Source organism: Trichomycterus rosablanca, chromosome 1, assembly GCF_030014385.1.
Source record: "Trichomycterus rosablanca isolate fTriRos1 chromosome 1, fTriRos1.hap1, whole genome shotgun sequence".
Lineage (NCBI taxonomy): Eukaryota > Metazoa > Chordata > Actinopteri > Siluriformes > Trichomycteridae > Trichomycterus > Trichomycterus rosablanca.
Genome location: NC_085988.1, coordinates 72,187,582 through 72,210,899, shown reverse-complemented (window position 1 = coordinate 72,210,899; position 23,318 = coordinate 72,187,582). Strand labels below are relative to the sequence as shown.

General features: G+C 40.8%; 1 protein-coding gene across 1 annotated transcript in view; it reads right to left on the bottom strand.

The window, feature by feature from the left end:
• cdk17 (cyclin dependent kinase 17) overlaps nt 1-23,318 on the bottom strand; it is a 104,250-nt gene that overhangs the window by 45,334 nt on the left and 35,598 nt on the right. The window contains exon 2 of the mRNA XM_062996065.1: nt 12,359-12,507. Within this exon, the coding sequence (XP_062852135.1) occupies nt 12,359-12,485 (127 nt within the window). The 5' untranslated portion in view covers nt 12,486-12,507. The remainder of the gene's footprint in view (nt 1-12,358; nt 12,508-23,318) is intronic.

Below are 23,318 nucleotides of genomic sequence, written 5' to 3'. Positions count from 1 at the left end.
ACAGCCAATAAAAACAGCACAGAAATATAAATATGTATTGTAACGGCTCCCAGAGGCGCGACTCAGTTCCTTTTGTTCATTTTAAAGAGCCGTTCAATAGAATCGGATCATGCGCGAACGACCCATCACTATAAGCAACGCAAGGGGTGTGTGAGACAAATTGATGTTTGAGGCGGCTAATGGAATACATTTTCATGATAAGTTGACTTTTTTGTATTTTATTATTTTATTTTTAATTTATTTCATAATATCAGTAACGTGAGAATATTTTTGACGGCACCCCTGACGAACCCAGACGGCACCCCAGGGTGCCGCGGCACCCCGGTTGAGAAAGGCTGTTCTAAACCACGCCTTCCCACATGGCAGGCTGAAAGATGAATGAAGCTTTGGTAGAGGCCAAAATAATGCTGCCTACCTGAGGTGATCTACTTGTCACATTTTAAAATTACAAGAGGATGGCCTTGTGGGGCCAGAGTCCAAGAACAGTTTGGTGATTTCCCTGATCAAACATAATCAAACAAACCCATCTCATTCAAGCAGATGTGGTAGAGCAGGGAGACTAAACTGTGGAGGCTGTTATAATATCAAAGAGGGCAACAGATACAAATATTTATGCCACTAGTTTAAAATGTCATGTTCAATAAGCCCTTAAAAAGATGTTCTCACGTGGGACAGTGGTAGCCTAATGGGTATGGCTTTGAGCTATCAACTGAAAGGTTAAGTGTTCGAATCCCAGCTCTGCCAGCAGCCACTTAAGCAAGGCCCTTAACCCTCTCTGCTCCAGGGGCGCCACACAATGGCCAACCCTGCACTCTGACCCCTGCTTTCAAACAAGCTGTGATATGTGAAGAAATAATTTTCATTGTTCTGTACACCTGTATATGTATATATGACAAATAGTCATTCTATTCTATTTTATTCTATGTTTAATGTGTTCATATATTTTCTATTATAAAAACACTTACATTTTACAAATGTTGGGAGTTTGAAGATATTTGACCAATATCTGCATAAGACACACTGATCAATACACTGATCAAATAGAAAATGCATTAACACAATAACTAGGGATGTCCACAATTAACCAGTTTACCAATAATCAACAGTCAATGTCCATTACCAAAAGCTAAAAGTAGAGGTACAGACAAATCTGACCAAGTCCAGTTTAGCTGAAGCATCCTCAGAGTATCCACCAAACTTGCAAAAAAAAAAAAAAAAAAAAAGCCGCTCAGGTGATGCAGTGGTAAAAACACAAGCTAGCACACCAGAGCTGGGATCTCGAATACATCGTATCAAATCTCAGCTCTGCCATGCGGCTGGGCTGAGCGGCCACATGAACAACGATTGGCCTGTTGTTCATATAGGGGTGGGGTATTAAGCCGGATGGGGACTCCTCATGGCTGATGCACTGCGACCTCTGCTGGCTGATTGATGGCGCCTGCACAGAGGCGGGGAAAGAGTGCGGATCAGGGTGTGTCTCTCCGTACACAAAGCCGATTCGCATATATGCACTCGCCTAGTGTGGGTGACGGTGCATACGGCTGCTGCCCATGTGTTGGAGGGGGCATGGGTTAGCTTTGTTCTCCTCAAATCAGAGCAGGGGTCGGCATTAGTAGAGAGGAATATCCATCAAACTTCACAGTGGGTGTGTGACACTGTGGTTTACAGAATCACAATCAGGTCTCACAACTAGGTGACAACCAGGTGTTGGTCTACGGTCTGTTGCTCTACGGTCCAATCCTTAAAGTATGTTGGCAAAGGGCTTTTTTCTAGCTGTGTTGAAGTTGGCTGCCATTCATAAAGAGATGCTAATTCAAGAAAAAAAATGGAGTGGTTTCTTTGCATGCATTTGCAAATACCAGCCATAACATTAACAGCTTCTGCCTAATATGCTGTCTAAACAGCTATGACCCACTAGGACATGGACTCCACAAAAGTTCTGAAGAAGCTTTTCAAACCCTATTTCCAGGGTTTGACTCTCCAATGTTTGAACACATTTCAATAATGAAACATCTGCTCTGCAACGTGTGTGTGTGTGTGTGTGTGATTTCACTGTTGTGAACATTAAATAACTCAAAAGTAAATCCTCTAACAATCATCTCTACAAAAAGAAAAAAGAACATCAGCTCACAGCTGTTGCTATAACAACATTTTTTTGAACTGATGGTATTCGAGAAGCCCTGGCTGATTGGTTCATAGTTGTAACCATGACAACCTTTCACCAATGAGCATGCTGCAGTCACTGTACATTAGCCTTTCAGTCATTTCATATAAGCACGTGTCTGTAGCCAGTGTATGAAAAAACACATCCAGGGCACATCAGCATTTAGAATGTCAAAAGAACATGATAAACAGAACGGCTCAAACAGTGTAAACAACCCATGTGAATCATAACCCGAAGACTACATCCCCTGAAACACAGACCTTCATTATTATTGCTTGATAATAAAACTTGTAAGCACTTGCTTTAAAATTCCAAACAACTCTAAAGCTGTAGTAACAGTACAAGGTGGGGACATGATGTGGAGACTTTTCAAGGTCAGCTGATGTACTGTTAATTAAAAGTCTACAAACTATACTACACAGTGATCAAAATCCACTTATAGAATCTTAATCAGGGTTTGCAAAATGTTCATTAAAGGTGCACAGTTGCAATATTTTTCATTCTGAATATTAAAAATCAAGTAGAAATGTCAGACAATGAAACAACTGTTTAAATCATCTGAGCAAATTAAGTGCATTATGGGCTAGACTAGTTGACATCCCTTTTAAAATTGCACAAAAAAAAAAGCCGCTCCAGTGGTGCAGTGGTAAAAACACAAGCTAGCGCACCAGAGCTGGGATCTCGAATACATCGTATCGAATCTCAGCTCTGCCATCCGGCTGGGCTGAGCGGCCACATGAACGACGATTGGCCTGTTGTTCATATAGGGGTGGGGTATTAAGCCGGATGGGGACTCCTCGTGGCTGATGCACTGCGACCTCTGCTGGCTGATTGATGGCGCCTGCACAGAGGCGGGGAAAGAGTGTGGATCAGGGTGTGTCTCTCCGTACACAAAGCTGATTCGCATATATGCACTCGCCTAGTGTGGGTGACGGTGCATACGGCTGCTGCCCACATGTTGGAGGGGGTGTGGGTTAGCTTCGTTCTCTTTGAATCAGAGCGGGGGTCGGCATTAGTAGCAAGGAAGTGTGACGCAATCGGGCAATTGGACGCGCTAAAAAGTCGGGAGAAAAAGGGAGAAAATATAATAAACAAAAATATAATGCAAAAAAAAAAAAATAACAAGACTTCCTTGCTAAACAGCCATCACTATGAAGTAAACAAAATGTTTGAATGTTTTTGTAGTTCACCATGAAACTACCTAATTCTATTTTTCTTTATACTTTAGATTTTCTCAGTTTTTCCCCCTCATAATATCACAATATGCAAATAAAACTGAATAATTATAGGGCGTCACAGTTTTACCACCCACACTAAACCAAAAATTATAGGCTCTGAAGAGAAAGCACATCCAATAAATTAAAAGTCGCAAACATATTTTTTAAATAGACTCATTTTTTAAACTTTTAACGCTTAAATTGGCAACACTGTGCAATTTTAACTATGTTAAATGCATGCATTTTAAAGCTTAACAAATAATTCTTATTAAAGTACACAATGCATTTGTGTCTTAAATGATAGCTGTCAGCAAATATCATATTTAGCTACAAAGATTTTAGGTTGTTCTGGGTGAAAAATAGGGCCTACTCAGGATATACACTTCTATTTAAAATGTAAATAAAATCCTTCACAACCACTAAAACCATGTTTAAACTTACATTCATTTAAAGTACATTGTGAAATGTCATTTTATATAATTTTACACACAGGCAGTTTAACCTGCCTTAAAAAAAGATACAATGACATGGTTTTTTTTTAAGTCTTGCCAGACATGTTAAGTTTATTATTTTTGTATTTGAGGAAGAGCTACTGTACTACTGTACTCATTGCATTCCATATGCTAACCACTCTTTTCTTAAAAGCATACTTAAACAAGTCTTTCTAAGTGTCTGAAATGGTTCAAATCTTAGTGGTGCTATCAGCCAGCCAGCCAGCCAGCCTGTGACACAGATATGATTGGCTATGTTTGATGGAGGGATAAATGAAACCCTGTGATAGACTGGCACCCTGTCTAGGGTGTATCCCTGCCTTTTGCCCAGTGGTTAGATTAAAACCATGCTACCAGTCATTGTCTGAATAGAATCTGGCAGGGTCCTCCACATTATCTTGTTTTTTAAGCAGGGGTATGTAGATTGGCTTTTTAAAATAATCCTACAATGTGACTCATTAGAATAATGTGTAAGTCTGAAATGCAAGTGATAGACTGCCTCCCTGTCCAGGGTGTATCCCTGCCTGTCGCATTCCTAACTGTCTCACCAGCACCTGCTCAACTCTCTTAGTCCTCACAGTAGCTTGCCCTTTTACCCACGCTTACATTAACAACAACCTGCTAGTTTGGGGCTAAAGTTGGAGATAAAAAAGCTGTCTGGCACCTCACAGTCAAAACATTAAGCATTGTTTTGTCTCCTTGCTTAAACAAAGTAAATAAATTCAAATTTGAGCCTCATGCATACACACATACCAAGGTTGTGACCTTATTACAATAATCTTCTAGAATAAAAGTGACTAAACCACAAACATGTCTGCATGATGATTTTCAATAGTTTAACTCTTAAAAAACATTCTGATCAGCTATGGAGTTACATTTATACTAATTATAACATGTATATTAACCATAGTTTATTAAAAGGCCAAAAGTATTCAAATATATAAAAAGTCTACATATTTTAAAATACCAGTTTTTAAGTAAAAAAAATTAGACAACGATGAATCGTTCACTATGGAAGCACTTCTGTAAATCGCTCTGGATAAGAGCGTCTGCTAAATGTCGAAAATGTAAATGTCGTAATACGGTCATCAATAAGTAATAAGTAAATAAAATATGGTATGTATCACAACAATGGTATCTGCACCACATACCATGTACGAAGCAGCAAACCTTAGATATGTAAGCACTGACAAAGTTTGTGGTCTGATAAGTCAAGTTTTTTTTCTCTCCCCATTTTCCTCCCAATTTAGCGCACTCAATTTTTTTTGCATTCTGCACAGGCGTCTCTTCTGCCAATCAGGAAGAGAAGAAGACCCACTCATCCACACATAGTCCGGCCCCTACCCTGCAGATACGGTGGCCAATTAGTATCTGCTGCAGACACTGCCAATTATGCCCGCCAGATGGCGCCCAGCCGACCAACACCGAGTTTTGAACCGATGAGTTCAGAAACTCAGTGCTGGTGTGCAAGCGGAATATCCCGCTGCACCACCTGGGCGCCCTGATAAGTCAACTTTAACTATACTTCCAACATATATGAATTAATATTTATTTTTCTACACAGGTATGATTCATCTATGTTACCTGCATGAAGCCCAACTTGGCACAATGTTAAATTCATTACAAAACATCTTGTAGTGTAACCTTCAATGCACATTGAGGCTCTATGTGGGTCCTAGCAACTGACCGGTTAACAAGAAGCAACCAACTTGACTGCACACGTCAGAGAAGGTGTGTGACTGTCTGTGACCAGAGGAGGGTGGTGAAGCATCAGAGAAATGCAATATGCAACAGGGAATTGGATATGAAACGACTAGACTGGGTAGACCTTGGGGGTTGGGTGGGAGACGACAAACAGCACCTGTACAACACAGAACAAAGCCCAAAGAGCCCTATATTTAACTGCATATGCTCAATAGCCAAGTTTGTGGCCTCAGGTAATAAAACATGTGACTGGTGCTAATTTACTGTGTTTACATTTACATTTTCAGCATTTAGCCGACGCTTTTATCCAAAGCGACTTTCACAATGAGCAATTGAGAGTTAAGGGCCTTGCTCAGGGACCCAACAGTGGCAACTTGGTGGTGGCGGGGCTTGACCACTGAGCGATCACTGGCCCACTGTGTTAACAATTTAAATGCCTTGCTTGAGTATTTTAACAACTTCTGTTCACACCAGATAGGATCCAGAACTTACCTGAAATTGCACCATGTCTCAGTAAGGTCAACTGTTTTGTCAGTTTTGTCATCATCTTCAAAGCATCAACCCAGTAAAGTTCCAGTTAAAAGCCAAGAGGCTTTATTTGGGTCTTATTTTCTCCTGCACTAGCAATATGCCAAACTATATCACAATAATTTTTACTAGACTCTGAGTGCAAGTTAGTAATATGAAGGTGAGCCATTTCACCATGGCTTGTTGCTAGGCAACGGGGCTTAAGAGAGAATGGCACAAGTTCTAGAACGTCTGTGAATCCCTAAAGATTCTGCCTAGCTTCCTCTTTGTAGTCTAACACACACACACACACACACACACACACACACACACACACACACACACACACACACACACACACACACACACACACACACACACTCTGACATGACACACTTTACACTATTAAACCAGAAAGAATGCATTAAGGAGTTTACAGTGACATGGTGTGAATGAGGTAAAATGACCCACCGAAATTACCGTGAACACAAAACACACACATAGTAGGACACATATCTGAGACCTGTATGGTAATCTAAGTAATTGTTTATTTTTTAGGAAGATGCAGACACAAATGTGCAGGTATATGAGGGTTTTTCAAGCACTGAAGCATCACTGCATTTCCTATGTGTGGGTTTTTGTAAGTGCGTGGGTGGCAGGAGGTGTTTACTGAAGCAAGCAGAGGTAGATAAGAAAACACTCTGGGTTTGAACGATTATGTAATAGTCTGCTGAATGATTCACAGAGTCTCCACTATCAGAAAACACCCAAGTGAACAATACAGCCAATTGCACCAAAAAACAACAACCAGTTTGAGTCATTAACATTAAAACCACCTCCTTGTTTCTACACTCACTGTCCATTTTATCAGCTCCACTTATCATATACAAGCACTTTGTAGTTCTACAATTACTGACTGTAGTTCATCTGTTTCTCTGCATGCTTTGTTAGCCCCATTTCATGCTGTTCTTCAGTGGTCAGGACTCTCCCTGGACCACTACAGAGCAGGTATTACTTGGGTGGTGGATCATTCTCAGCACTGCAGCGACACTGACATGATGGTGATGTGTTAGTGTGTGTTGTGCTGGTATGAGTGGACACAGCAGCGTTGATGGATTTTTTAAACACATCACTGTCACTGCTGGACTCAGAATAGTCCACTAACCAAAAACATCCAGCCAACAGCGTCCTGTGGGCAGCGTCCTGTGACCACTGATGGAGGACTAGAAGATGACCAACTCAAACAGCAGCAATAGATGAGCGATCGTCTCTGACTTTACATCTACAAGGTGGACCAACTAGGTAGGAGTGTCAGAGTATAACAGAGTGGACAGTGAGTGGACATGGTATTTAAAAACTCCAGCAGTGCTGCTGTGTCTGATCCACCCATACCAGCACAACACACACTAACACACCACCACCATGTCAGTGTCACTGCAGTGCTGAGTCCTGACCATTGAAGAACAGCATGAAAGGGGGCTAACAAAGCATGCAGAGAAACAGATGGACCACAGTCAGTAATTGTAGAACTACAAAGTGCTTGTATATGGTAAGTGGAGCTGATAAAAGACAGTGAGTGTAGAATCAGAAAGGAGGTTTTAATGTTATCGGTGTATAGCATAATTGTTTCAGCCACACCCATTTATATCAGGTGTATAAAATCCATATACACCTCCATAAAGTTCCATAAACACATGGTTTGACAAAGTTGGTGTGGAGGAACTCCACTGGCCTGCACAGAGCCCTGACCTCAACCCAATTAAAGACCTTTTGGATGAATTAGAACCTTGATTGAAACTCAGGCCTTCACGTCAAACATCAGTGCCTGACCTTAAAAAAACTGAACAGGGACACATTTCCATAGACACACTCCAAAAGCTTGAAAAGCCTTCTCACAGGAAAGGAGGCTGTAATAGAATAGATGGTTTTGGAATGAAATGATTACATGGGCCCTGGAAACTTAAGCTCAATTCTTGCTCTCAGTCACTATTAAGAGTTTGGCAGGTGGCGCCCAGGTGGCCCAGTGGGATATTCCGATAGCACACCAGCACCGAGATTCTGAACTCCTCCAGTCGAAACCCGATGTTGCCACCGGTCGGCTGGGCACAATCTAGCGGGCATAATTGGCAGTGCCTGCAGCAGACGCGTTTCTGCTAGGGCAGGATGAGCGGACTATGTGGGTGGGGTCTTCAAATGCTGTGTAAAGACCCTGATTAGCAGATAGAGAGGCACCTGTGCAGAGTGCATAGGTGAAAAAGGGTTCTGCTAAGAGCTGCGCGTGGGTCGGAGGAGGCGTGAGCAGCAGTATACCCACCTCGAGAAAATGGGAGAAATGCATAAATAAAATAGAAAAAAAAGTTTTGGCAGGAACCCCAGGGGTCAAATGACTTTTCCTACAAGTACTTGACCTTTTAAATGCCCTCCAAAAGGTAGACTGACAGCTATAAAAGGCCACTAGATGTGAGTAAATTGTTTACTGTGTGTTCCACGAAAATTGACTGTTGTCTTGTTCAGTGTGTATTTCTCCCTGGCACCCAATGTTTTTAATAGAAATCTATAAGTACAGCCTCCATTTAACAGAAAAATAAAAACGTACTTATTTAGTCATCACTGATTTAAATAACCCAGTAATTTGATCACCAAGATCAGGGGGGTCGTGTTGGATCCAGCACCACAAAAAAACTGCACAATAACGTGTATGATTTGTATGTCATCCCAGTAATGGACTATTTTCTCTGTTATGGTCTGGGAAGCGTTTTTGCTCCTTGAAGGCCAAGGCTTTTTCCCGCAAGCTATTCAGGCCCTCAACCAAAATAGCTGTCTGGACTAGATTTATATATATATATATACACAGTATATATGTGTGTGTGTGTATGTAAATATACAGTATATGTATGTCTGTATATAGACTTGTACATAATAATATTTTAATAGCACTATGTTGCACAAGAGCACAAGCTCTGTCTTGAACTGTCCTCTTGAATCTGTAGAGGAGGTGGGAGAAAGGAGGATGATAGCCAAGCTGTCATCCATCCTGGACAACACCGCACATCCACTACATGAGTCTGTAGGGGTCTTAACAAGCTTCTTCAGCACCAGACTCCTCCACCCCCTGTGTAAGAAGGAGCGCTACCACAGGTCCTTCATTCCGGCCGCCATCAGGGCTTACAAAAATAATATGTAACATATCACTCTTCTCTACTCTTACATGTCTATAGTGCAATACAACAGTGCAATAGGTAATATACACTGATCAGCCATAACATTAAAATCACCTCCTTGTTTCTACACTCACTGTCACTAGAAACACTGTTCTACAATTACTGACTGTGGTCCATCTGTTTCTCTGCATGCTTTGTTAGCCCTCTTTCATGCTGTTCTTCAATGGTCAGGACCCCCACAGGACCACTACAGAGTAGGTATTATTTGGGTGGTGGATCATTCTCAGCACTGCAGTGACACTGACATGGTGGTGGTGTGTTAGTGTGTGTTGTGCTGGTATGAGTGGATAAGACACAGCAATGCTGATGGAGCTTTTAAACACCTCACTGTCACTGCTGGACTGAGAATAGTCCACCAACCAAATATATCCAGCCAACAGCGCCCCGTGGGCAGCGTCCTGTGACCACCGATGAAGGTCTAGAAGATGACCAACTCAAACAGCAGCAATAGATGAAAAATCGTCTCTGACTTTACATCTACAAGGTAAACCAACTAGATAGGAGTGTCTAATAGAGTGGACAGTGAGTGGACACGGTATTTAAAAACTCCAGCAGCACTGCTGTGTCTGATCCACTCATACCAGCACAACACACACTAACACACCACCACCATGTCCGTGTCACTGCAGTGCTGAGAATGATCCACCACCTAAATAATACATGCTCTGTGGGGGCCCTGACCATTGAAGAACAGGGTGATAGCAGGCTTAAAAAGCATGCAGAGAAACATATGGACTACAGTCAGTAATTGTAGAACTACAACGTGTTTTTAAGTGTTAAGTGGAGCTGATAAAATGCACAGTAAGTGTGGTAAGAAGGAGGTGGTTTTAATGTTATGGCTGATCAGTGTATTACAATACATTAAAAACATTCTATTGTGTAGTAATATTTATTTGTCCAATTCTGTAATTACTAATGTGGTCCAGCAGTCACAAAAGCATTTCACGCATGGCTATTCATGTGACAAATACACTTTGATTTGATCTGACTTCTTCTCCAAGTGCGAACATGTAAGCAGAGGCTTCTAGCTCAGTTGTGTACCCAGTTAAGCTGCATCCTTCAGGACAATTCAAGGCACGGTATTGCCCTGCTTTGATGAATCATGCTCCCGCCAAGTCACTCCACTCACGCAATCCACCGGATGCTTTTTTAAATCATACCTTCCTGCACTTCCCCTGTCAGGCAACCCCAAGTCAGGGACACAGCATCTATGGGTTCCACCCAAAGCTTCTCAGCACTTGATTCATGGCAATAATAAGCTTCTGTAGGCTTTAAAGCACATAAAAAATTAAAGACTTGAGACAAATAGAAAGAGGAGGTAGATGTGGTTTTACTGGTAATGACCTGAAAGTTACAAGCGGAGCCTGATTTGGTAGTTTGAATTAGTCTGTATTAACAGAACTCATCAATCAGGAAGGCCTAAAGGCAGAGATGCTAATTTAGCCCCTGTCTCTGTCACATGCACCGTTCTTTAAAAGCTCTGCTTAGGGGTTCTGATGACTCTTATGTAATTAGTGGACTTGGGAAAGAATAAATGCAAGGCTGACAAAAGAAGGAAGTAAGAGAAATAACATGTTCACTTCAGTCTCAATAACACGCCAGTCCTCGCTGATAAAAACAGTAACCCGAGTTCCTGGCTACAGTGGCTAGGCGGGTTTAACCTCAGACCTCGTGTTTAGTCTCAGAACTCACTTCAGTTTTGTATGATAAAGTAATCAAGAAAATTATTAACAATCATTTTAAATGAATTATTCTGAAAATACATTTTGTTTAAATTTTATGTTCAGATCAAACAGTACAATGGGGTTCTGCAACATTATGTGTATGAAACAAATCAAAGAACAATAAAACCTAATTCCACGCAATGTTATTTATATCTTGATATTTACATACGTATTAAAAAAACTGAACTTTTGTTTTAATTTATTATTATTATTATTTATATATTTTTTTATCTTCAATTCACCTCACTTGCATGTCTTTGGACTGTGGGAGGAAACCGAAGCTCCCAGAGGAAACCCACGCAGACACAAGGAAAACATGCAAACTCCACACAGAAAGGACCTGGACCAACCCAGCTGGGGATCAAACCCAGGACCTTCTTGCTGTGAGGCGACCGTGACACCCACTGAGCCACCGTGCCGCCCCGTTTAACTGAATGAGCACAAACTTCCAAAATTCTGAACACCTTGGTTCGAATCTCGGATCTGCTACCGGTCGGCTGGGCAGCATCTAGCAGGCACAACTGGCAAACATTGGCCACCGTGTCTGCTGGGTGGGGAAATGAGTGGACTACGTGGGTGGGGTCTTCAAATGCCGTGCAAGGTCCCTGGTTAGCAGACCGAGGCACTAGGGCACGCGTCGGAGGCCACGTGAGAAACAATATACCCTCCTCGAATGCAATCAGGGATCTACAGCAGCGGAAGACCAATCATCCATAAATAAATAAATAAAAAGAAAAAACAAAATTAAAATAGAAACTTAAATTATAATAAAAAAAAAGGAAGCAATTTAAAGTGAAACAAATGTGCAAAATGACTAAGAAGATTTGTGCAGAAACTGAAAATAATACTGAACATAATATTGTGCAACATAATGCTGTGAAATGTTGATGTGTAAGTAAAATGTAGTATTGTACAGGAACACAAAAGTTACCCTTCATGGCAAATGAGAACTCGCATACACCAGCAAATTGACGCAATTATTTCAGCTCAGCGCTAACAATAAAATACAGGCAGTGCAATAATGCACAGTGCAAAGCGGTCAGTTTCTGTAGAATGTACTTTTATTTAATAAGCTTGTTTGGCAGCTTTATGGTCTTGTATGATGTCTTAATGTGTCCATGTGGACTCCTGCAGTGTAATACAAAAAAGAATTTTCCACTGTTGTGCAAGGCTGATTTACAAACTAATCAAAGTACTAATGCAGACTATAATCTCCAGCACTTATTTAACAGTGACCATGCACACACCAGTGTGGTCACCGGCTCTTAGAAAAACAAACATAGGACTGCATGCATAAATATAGTATGCATGTGTTTTACATTACACTTACCACTGTCCTTATTGCTGTTGTCCTCAATGGTCATCTGCTCGGCGAGTTCAGACAGGGATTCGTCAATGGTCTGGCTGCCGCGCAGCGTGAGTGACAAACGCCTTTTAAACCGCTTCATCTTCTCCATGGGCCTCTGAAGCAGAGGAGGCCTGCACAGATGAAAGGCATTTATTAATAGTGCAAATGTTCCTGGCTGGACTTACAGAATCTTCAGGTCATAAATAAAACAACCATATATATCTGATCTAATCCATGAGAAACATATTACAGTCTCATTTGAATACGCTTTGGGAAGTATGTACATCGACCTCAGAAGCAGGTCACATGACAAACACAGATAAGCCTTCTCATGAATAATCAAGATGTTTTTAATAAATCATTCAGAGGCTGGATTCAGTTATTACAGACACATCAGATCATTAATAAAACATACAAGCACTTACTTCTTTTAAACAGGACGACAGAAATGCAGACGTAAATAAACACTGAGTATCTAAAACATCTGGAAACGTAAAATGTTTGCCACTACCAAGATAATTAAAATAAAAAGAAGTCAGGCTGAGGTAAAAAAAAAAATATAATAACGATAATACAGTAGCACCTTGTAACTCACTGTCCACTAAACTCAAAATCATAGAAATCAAGATCAAGCGTCTCCATGATTAAGAAGCATAAGGAAACAATAAAGAACAATAAAGAAGTGTTTTTTATATTACACTTGTGTTATTTTCAGTGTATAAATGTCAAAAACAATTTAAAATTAGTCTAAAATATATGCAGTTCTATGGGACCATGAAACGCATTAACAGGTTTCCCATACATCCTTATGGGGAAAAAATACCTTGAAACTCAACATCATTTTAAACTCGACACCAGTCCCAGAACCATTTGACTGACAAGTTTCAAGGTACCACTGTAATAATAATTTGAAATTTGCTGCTCATTCTGTCTTTTATTTAGTTTTGGGGGGAATGTGTAACATATGGTCTCATTAGAGTTTTAACTTATTTAATTAATTAGTTATTTTAGTAACCCATTTAATCCTGATCAGTGCTGCAGTGGTTCCAGAGGTCTTTTTACAGGCGCGACTGTAAAAAACAATGAGTACAGTATACCTCTGAACACTGTGACCATATGTTACCTCCTCCTAGTCTATTTTTACCTTCATATTTGTTTTAATATTCCTGTTCATTTTCTGTAACTGCCTGTTATTGCCTGATGCCACTTTGTGTTTAATGCATTTTCTTTATAATTCATTTTTCAATCATTACTAACCAACGATAAGATTGAATTAAACACTAATCAGCTGGGAATATTAAAAATAGTAAAACAAGGTAACCACTACTGCTAAAGATTTATATTTAAATATAAATACATTTTTTGCTTTGGGCTTACCTGAAAAAGGGCTTAATGTAATATTATTGTAGTGCAACAACAATGTTACCATAAAAATGTATATAGTTAGAATCAGCTAATTTCTATTAATACAGTAATCTAATAATAGTGTACCAGACAGTATCCTAAAGTTATTTGCAATAACATTAATAAATTTAAAGTTAGCAAAGATCTCATGGCTGCATACCATTAAATATCAGAATTATTGTTTATAGTTTTAATGCATAACAATATCCTAGATTATAATTTTAGTAATTTTAATGTTCAATGATGTACACTTCTTTTTTTCAATAAAATAAATCCTGTATTTTTAAGATCAATAAATTAAAAGTAGTGGAATTACACCATTGCTTCTCCAAAAACAGAGAATGCAATTTTACTAAAAACTAAAATCTAAGAAACTCAATTACTGATTGATTCACATAAACCAGGAGCTTACACTTTATTGGAAAGTATATTGGAAAATAAACCAAGGAATCAAGTTTAACCAGCTGGTGAAAATAGGACACTTTCATATGAATTGGATGATGGATAACTGAGTAATGGAAAGAAAAAAACAGGTCAGCGACAGCATCAAGATGACACCCACACTTACAGCTCACATAATAAGGGGCATTTCAACAACACAGGTGTGTGTGTGTGTGTGTGTGTGTGTGTGTGTAGAAACAGTTGTGTTGCCTCCCTGGACAAGATGTTTCCTGCTGGTTAAAGTAGCATAGTCAGCATAGGCACACTGAAAGAAATATAGAACACATTCAGGTGGAGTCCTAAAAGTATGTTTAGGAAATCTGTCTGAAATGTGTCTATGTTCCATCATGCACACACACAGCTGAAATGCTGGGTAGACTGGGGGGTATGTTTGATAATATAAACTGACATTTTTGTATTTAAATTAGAAACGTCTCGTTCTCTTGTCGAATATCCACGTCCACTATTATTAACTGTTCGAACACATCGTTTCAAATCTCAGCTCTGCCACCTGGCTGGGCTGGGTGGTTACATGAACAATGATTGGCTGTTGTTCCTACAGGGTGGGAAAGCCAGACCAGGGTTCCTCATAACTGGTGCAGCTGCGACCTCTGCTGGCTGATTGATGGCGCCTGCACAGAGTCGAGGAATAATGTGATCAGGGTGTGGCTCTCCGTACACAAGCTGATCCGCATATGAACTAGCCTCGTGCAGGTGAAAAGATGCAGTCGGTACTGCACACGTGTCGGAGGGGGCGTGTGTCAGTTGCAACACTCCTCAGTCAGTGGTGGAGGGTAGTATCGGTACAGAGGAAGCAGAATACAATCTGGGTAATTGGATACGACTAGATTAGGGAGAAAATTAGGGAGGGGGTTGGAAAAAAAAACATCCTTTTGCCTGAATAACCTTAAATCTTGTGGAATCTTCACCCATTCCTGTCGTGCAAAAGCTTCCAGCTCATTATGGTTTGATGGCATTACTTCTGCAACTGCAAAATTTTCTATTGGACTTAAATCTGGAGACTGAGAAGGCCACTTAAGTATATTCCAAAAAAAGATTCCTTAACCAAGCTTTGGTTGACTTGGAAGTGTACTTGGACTCAAAGTTTTGCTGGAAGGTCGAATTATCACCAATTCAATTTTAAAATAGAAAGCATAATACTCTTGGTCTTGGTATTTCTGTAAATCCATGATAACCAGTCACATGGTCTAGAAAACATCCCCACATTATCGATGACTGTGAGGAGGATAGCATTCCTTTGGTTATAAGCCTTACCAAACTGCTGATCCATATGGCCAAACAGTTCCAGTTTTGATTCATCACTCCACAAAACTGTGTTCCAGAACTGTGAATGCCTGTCTAAATTCTATCTGGCATAAGTTCCAGGTCTTGGGTAAGAGTGGCGTGCGTCATGGAGTCATGACGTCCTTGGTTGTTAAGTGACGATATTGTTGCCACTGATACATTTGTCCTAGCCTTTATCAGGTCATCCTGTAAGTCTTTGACAGTAACAGTGTTTTTTTCCTTTATTGTCACGATGGCTTTGCTAAGGCTTTTGATGAAAATTTGAGCTTTCATCCAAGGCCAGACAGGTTTGCTTTTGCTCCATAATATTTGAACGTTCAGACAACTCTCCCTTCTTTAGGGATGTTCAAGGTCTTGGAAATCTCATACCCATTGCTCTTTTGGTCAAAGTTGGTGCAATGAAATGATCTCCTCTCAACTTTTGTGGCAGCTCATTAGTACCCAGCATGGTTGCAACACACCTTGAACACACTTGAATCTGTGGGTGGTGTTTATATAACACATCACAGCTGAAGCAAATTAAGGGTGATTATTGAGTTCCCTAGTGGTTTAATCATGATGTAACCCTGCGTTGGGTTGCCATGGTTTAACTGACGCCAAGCCATGACAGTAAAGCGTGTACTTCACTGGCTAGTATCTACAGATCTACAGAGCATACACCAATCAGGCATAACATGACCACCTCCTTGTTTCTACACTCACTGTCCATTTTATCAGCTCCACTTACCATATACAAGCACTTTGTAGTTCTACAATTACTGACTGTGGTCCATTTGTTTCTCTACATACTTTGTTATCCCCCTTTCATGCTGTTCTTTATTGGTCAGGACCACCACAGGACCACTACAGAGCAGATATTATTTGGGTGGTGGGTCATTCTCAGCACTGCAGTGACACTGACATGGTGGTGGTGTGTTAGTGTGTGTTGTGCTGGGTAGATAAGACACAGCAATGCTGATGGAGTTTTACACACCTCACTGTCACTGCTGGACAGAGAATGGTCCACCAACCAAATATATCCAGCCAACAGCGCCCCGTGACCATTGATGAAGGTCTAGAAAATGACCAACTCAAACAGCAGCAATAGATGAAAAATCGTCTCTGACTTTACATCTACAAGGTGGACCAACTAGGTAGGAGTGTCTAATATAGTGGACAGTGAGTGGACACGGTATTTAAAAACTCCAGCACTGCTGCTGTGTCTGATCCACTCATACCAGCACAACACACACTAACACACCACCACCATGTCAGTGTCACTGCAGTGCTGAGAATGATCCACCACCTAAATAATACATGCGCTGTGGTGGTCCTGTGGGGGTCCTGACCATTGAAGAACAGGACGAAAGGGGGCCAACAAAGCATGCTGAGAAACAGATGGACTACAGTCAGTAATTGTAGAACTACAAAGTGCTTCTATATGGTAAGTGGAGCTGATAAAATGGACAGTGTGTTTAGAAACCAGGAGGTGGTTTTAATGTTATGGCTGATCGTGTAAAAAAACAATTTTACCACAAATCAGATAAAAATTGTTCTCTGCCCACAGTCAGTATGAATACAGGATAACCCCATTTTAGGTCATACAGACTGCAAGTAGGTTTTAAGATTAGCAATATTATGCAGGGGTTACATACTCAGGTGGCATAGCGGTAAAGTATGCTAGCCCACTACTGCTGAGACCTCGTGATCTAGGGTTCGAGTCGAGTTTTGGAAAACTAAAAGCACTCACACATTCAAGCCCAGCAGAGACACTCCTACTGTCATGATGCTTGCAGTAAACACACACATGCTGATGAACACACACATAGTCTGAACAGCCAGCTGTCTGACAAGATGCTTTATCAGCCTCTAAACTAAGATGGAATGAAAGATGGCAGACACACCCTGTGGCTCAGCGCACGTGTGTCTGTTCTTGACATTTTGTCCACAGTTGACATTCCTGTGTGTGATATGCATGGACATGGGCACAACCCCACTCCCATCCACTCAAATGTCACAAAAGGTTAGACCAAAATAAGATGTTGCTTTCTATAGCAACCACTTAATAAATATATAGTCATAAATTTGACCTGATGTATGTGTAATGGGTAGGTTGTAAAAATATGGATGCACTCACTCACTCACTTTCTTTCTTAACCGCTTATCCAATCAGGGTTGCGGAGGGGTACTGGAGCCTATCCCAGCTTTTCAATGGGCGCAAGGCACACAATAACGCCCTGGACAGGGCGCCAGTCCATCGCAGGGCAGACACATACACACACACATACACATACCCATTCACCTAAAGGGCAATTCAGTGTCTCCAATTAGGAGAATTTGGATTAATTTGGACTGTGGGAGGAAACCGGAGCTCCCGGAGGAAATCCACGCAGACATGGGGAGAACATGCAAACTCCACACAGAAAGGACCCGGACAGCCCTGCCTGGGGATCAAACCCAGGACCTTCTTGCTGAGTGCTACCCACCGAGTTACCATGCCGCCCAATATGGATGAATACTGTAGTTATTTCTGTTGTTAATAAGACTTCATTTGTTTACTGCATTAAATGGACTACAAATGCATACACATATGCACAGTAGATAGTAACTTCACAAGTTTGGCACAAAGTGCTGGTGGTGCCTTTTGGTGGTACATCTTCCTTTTATACCCAATCATGGTAACCTCACCTGTTACCAATTTGCTTGCTTATTATGAAATGTAGTGTGATTTTTTGCCTTATTTTGCCCTGCCCCAAAATCTGAATGTGCTGAAGGCCTTAAAATAACAGAAATACATACAAATTTACAAAATACAGTCAAGTTGGTCAGCTAAAATCTTAAAGTAATTTTACTGTACATTAAATAAAGCCACTTCTCAGGAAAGTTGGAGTGTTTTGTAAAATCTTCTTGAATGTTTATTTAACTGTCCAGATATTGCACTATTAAAATGATGTGCAAGTAATATATAAAAAGTACAAACAATTTACCATTGAGGGTATCATCCCAGTCAGAAGCTGTTTACTTAAAGTCTGTAGTCAAGATTAGGATCAATAACCATGATTTTTATACTAAGAAAAATACCTAATCATCATGTAGCCAAACTCCTATTTCATAAAACCTGAATGAAATGCAGGAAGTTATGTGCAAACACAAGATACCAGGCACACACTAAAATAACACCAAGTATAGGCTGTGATTAAGCTATGTATGCATGCTAACTCTTTAGCTTCCAGTAAATAAAACCACATTTACAAATTTAGCATTTGCTATTTTTGCTCGTCAGCTGTGAAATAAATGTAGAAGTTTTATTGTCTGAATTAATGTCCCAGTGTAAGAATACAAAAAAAACATAGACTAAAAAGAGCAATCATGTATAATACAATCACTGAGCACTTTGTTAGGTACACCTAACTAGTACATACACTGATCAGCCATAACATTAAAACCACCTCCTTGTTTCTACACTCACTGTCCATTTTATCAGCTCCACTTACCATACAGAAGCACTTTGTAGTTCTACAATTACTGACTGTAGTCCATCTATTTCTCTACGTACCTTTTTAGCCTGCTTTCACCCTATTCTTCAAGAGTTTTTAAATACTGTGTCCACTCACTGTCCACTCTATTAGACACTCCTACCTAGTTGGTCCACCTTGTAGATGTAAAGTCAGAGACGATTTTTCATCTATTGCTGCTGTTTGAGTTGGTCATCTTCTAGACCTTCATCAATGGTCACAGGACGCTGCCCACGGGGCGCTGTTGGCTGGATATTTTTGGTTGGTGGACTATTCTCAGTCCAGCAGTGACAGTGAGGTGTTAAAAGACTCCAGCAGCACTGCTGTGTTTTATCCACTCATACCAGCACAACACACACTGACATGGTGGTGGTGTGTTAGTGTCACTGCAGTGCTGAGAATGATCCACCACCTAAATAATACCTGCTCTGTAGTGGTCCTGGGAGAGTCCTGACCATTGAGCATTGAACAGCATTAAAGGGAGCTAACAAAGCATGCAGAGAAAGATGGACTACAGTCCGTAATTGTAGAACTACAAAGTGCTCCTATATGTAAGTGGAGCTGATAAAATGGACAGTGAGTGTAGAAACAAGGAGGTGGTTTTAATGTTATGGCTGATCAGTGTACATTCATTAAATATTTTATAATATAACTACACATGCCAGGCAGATGAGCTTTGTAGGTATGCAATTGGTATTTTTAATCCTCACATGCTTCTGTGGCACAAGTAATGCAAGGTTTAAGAAACAGTGCCTGTCTCTAACTTATTTTTAAAAATTAGATTCATAAAGCTAAAGGAAAAGAATGTCCTTAAACATGCCAACTAATTAAATGATGATTTAAAAGTACTGAAATGTTATGATATCAGATTGGAAAAGTAATTAAACTGAATTAGAACATGCATTCTGGCTCCATCCCAAATCATATACAACTGTAATTAACTGTATGTCACATTGGTGTCATTGGCTTTCTAAAACGCTATGTAGTACAAGATGGAGTTTAGAATTCTTATTATAGAATTTTTATTGGTCCTTACTAGCCAGACGCGTTAACGCATACCCTTCTAACCTCTTGTTTTTGTCCTGTGTTAGCTATCAGACTGGCAATGACTCGTCGACTAGCTTGCAAGCTCCCAGGGACTTCGTCTTGCAGTGAGTTGAGTATCTGATGTTTTATTCATTCATTCTTTTGTATGTTTTACCATTGCTTTAAACTGGTCAGAGTCCAACTTCTTAGGAACCACTGGGCACAATTCAATAACCTCGGACAGGATGCCAGTTCAGCGCAGGACTTCGGCCATCCTCCACCCTCAGACATAGCCATTAGGGCCAATAGCACCAGTGAGATTTAAAACCAGGATCTCAGCGATGGTGGGCTAGCATGATTTATTACTGTGCCAACCAAGCACAGTAATTGACTCAAAGTTGGTACATTTTAAATATAGTATCCATTCAACTCGATTTGATTACCGAAAACAAGAAAAGTAGCTACTGACTAGGTGCCATGAAAGTAAATAGACTAAAAACTAACTAATGAGAAAGCCAGTATCTTAAAGCTTTTTCCAACAAGTTAATATCACAAGGGATCTTCTAAAGGTTTCCTCATTTTTATATTTTCTATTGGAAACAGTGAGGGCAGGAGGAGTGGTAACTGGTTGTTTCTAAGAGACTGACAGAGAGCTTATAGTCCGGATTTGGTGCCATCTGCTATATTTTTGCAATATGTATAAGATATATCGGACATTGGCATGGGCTTCTGTTTAGTATGTTTTAAATTATATTAAAACTATGTATGTTGGTGACTAGGCACTAGGGTGGCACAGCGGTCTAATACGCCAGCCCACCACTGCCGGGATCCGGGTTCGAATTCCAACAGTGCTATTGGACAACCGAACAATCCCTGGGTCACGACCCTTGGGTGGCTCGTAAGCCAAAAAAATTTAAACATGCACGTAAACACAATAATGAACTTGTACAAAAACACTCCTTGTGAAGGCTTTACATTACATGTTGCAAACCACAGTGGGACAAGATTGCTCCCATTTTTGTTAAGTATATTTTATTTTGTTTCGTTTTAATGCATTGTTTGTGTTGTCTGGGTTGCAGTAAAAATCATGGACAAAATGTGGGTCGCTTAAAAAACCCTGGTCTACACAAACATGACTGGTTTTGTCTGAGAGGGGTGGTCAAAGCCTTGCAATGGTTTGGCGCCCTGTTTAGGGTATTCCTGCCCTCAGTGGCGGCTGCTGGTCTTTCAAAGAGGGGAAGCTCATTGTCGGCTTACATCATAAAATTTGTCAATTTATTTACACATAAATTCTGCCCTCTGTTCCTTTTACAAGAAAATGGCCTGAAATGGGTTACAGTTTGTCTTTCGACTTCACTCGCAAAATCCGCGATGGACTGAAGCTCCTAGTGATTAAGTGACTAATGAAGTGTATTGCTTTGGCAATACGAATGTCCCTATTTGTCATGCCAATAAAGCTTCTTTTGAGTTTGAGTTTGAGAAGTGACGGTGCAGCGCTCAAACTAGCTGTCAATCAAAACAGGATTCCGCCTTTCCACTGATCCTCCAATCATCTTACAGAAGCTCAGCGTCCAGCTTCCCTTGCAGTCTTAGAGAAATCGCCACTGCCTGCCCTGCACCCAGTGTTGCCTAGTGAAACCGGACCTGTCGCCATCCTGAACAGGATAAAAATGAAATTAAATAAAATGTTAATGCCTCTTTTTCTGTATTTGTATATTTATGTTTTATCCCTCTATGTTTGTTTGTTTATTAGGATTTTAACGTCATGTTTTACACTTTGGTTACATTCATGACAGGAACGGTAGTTACTCATTACACAAAAGGTTCATCAGTTCACAAGGTTATATCGAACACAGTCATGAACAATTTTGTATCTCCAATTCACCTCACTTGCATGTCTTGCATGCAAACTCCAAACAGAAAGGACCCAGACCGCCCCACCTGGGGATCAAACCCAGGACCTTCTTGCTGTGAGGTGATATCCTCCTATGAACAAATACAAATCCTTACCCCTCACAAAATGCTTCCCCACCCTTTTCAAATACCCCCTTATAAATAGCCCCACATTCTGGTGGGCCTGGCACCAGCATTACTGTACAAGCTCAACCCGCATATTACGCTTCCACGGTGACTGTATTAGAGGTATTTCAAACACACACATATGCTTGTAATCCCCCCTCATGCAATGCCACTGCCAATGATGTCAGACTAAAATGAGTTAGATAGGGGCTAGATCTTTAAAGCTAAGTACTTTTTTTCTCTACCAGAGGCCACCTCATTAAAACAAGGCCCGAGTACATGAAGGTTTGCAACACCTCTAGCTTTCATCCTCTGCCCCCCACCTTTATGCTTTATAATTTTAAGAAGGGGCTGTTCTGTAGGGAAAACAACACTGATGATAAATTCCTGACCAGTGAGCACTTAGAACACAGGACAGTGCTGCCTATTGTTCCTCTGCCCTCTAGTCTCAATCCAGCCTCCGTACTGTGCCAGGCTGGCACTCTTTCATGGCCCTGGCAGCAGCGGTCATGTGGGTAGGAAAGTGCGAGGAAAGTGGCCAGGATGAAGGGCAGGCCTCAACACTGTTTATGATTTCTAATGCCATTAGTGAAATGGCCCTTTCGGATATAAGCAGGTCACGTTGGTCCATCTGCTGATCCACTATTTGCATTGTTGTGGGAGGTGGGAAGAAGCCTGAAGGAAAGCCACATGAACACGGTGAGAACATGGCAGGCGGTGACCAGGTGCTAGGATCAAACCCAGTTCTCCAGGACCAATGTTGATCTACAGAACCCAGACTACTAGCTACAAGGTGTAGATTGCATCTGATCACCTACACTTTGACGAGTGCAGTGCAGCTTAACTGTGTGTACGGAGGGACACACCCTAAGAGCGCTCTTTTCTCATCTCTGTGCAGGCGCCATCAATCAGCCAGCACCAATCGGCTTAGTCCCGTCCATATGAACAACAGGCCAATCGTTGTTCATGTGGCCGCTCAGCCTCAGCCGACAAGGCAGAGCTGAGATTCGATACGATGTATCCAGCTCTGATTCCAGTGTGTGTTTTCACCGTTGCGCCACCCGAGCGGCAAAGTTTTTGCTAAATTCATTTTGTGCATTTAAAGACATCTATATCCACTGCACCAATGATGAGAAAACTAGGTCTAGAAGAGACTACATCAAGGGGTCGTTTATTAATCAGTTTACAGCTTTTGGAACTCACTCAGTAATTGAATACATTTAGGAAAGTGCATTTATTATACACTATTATGT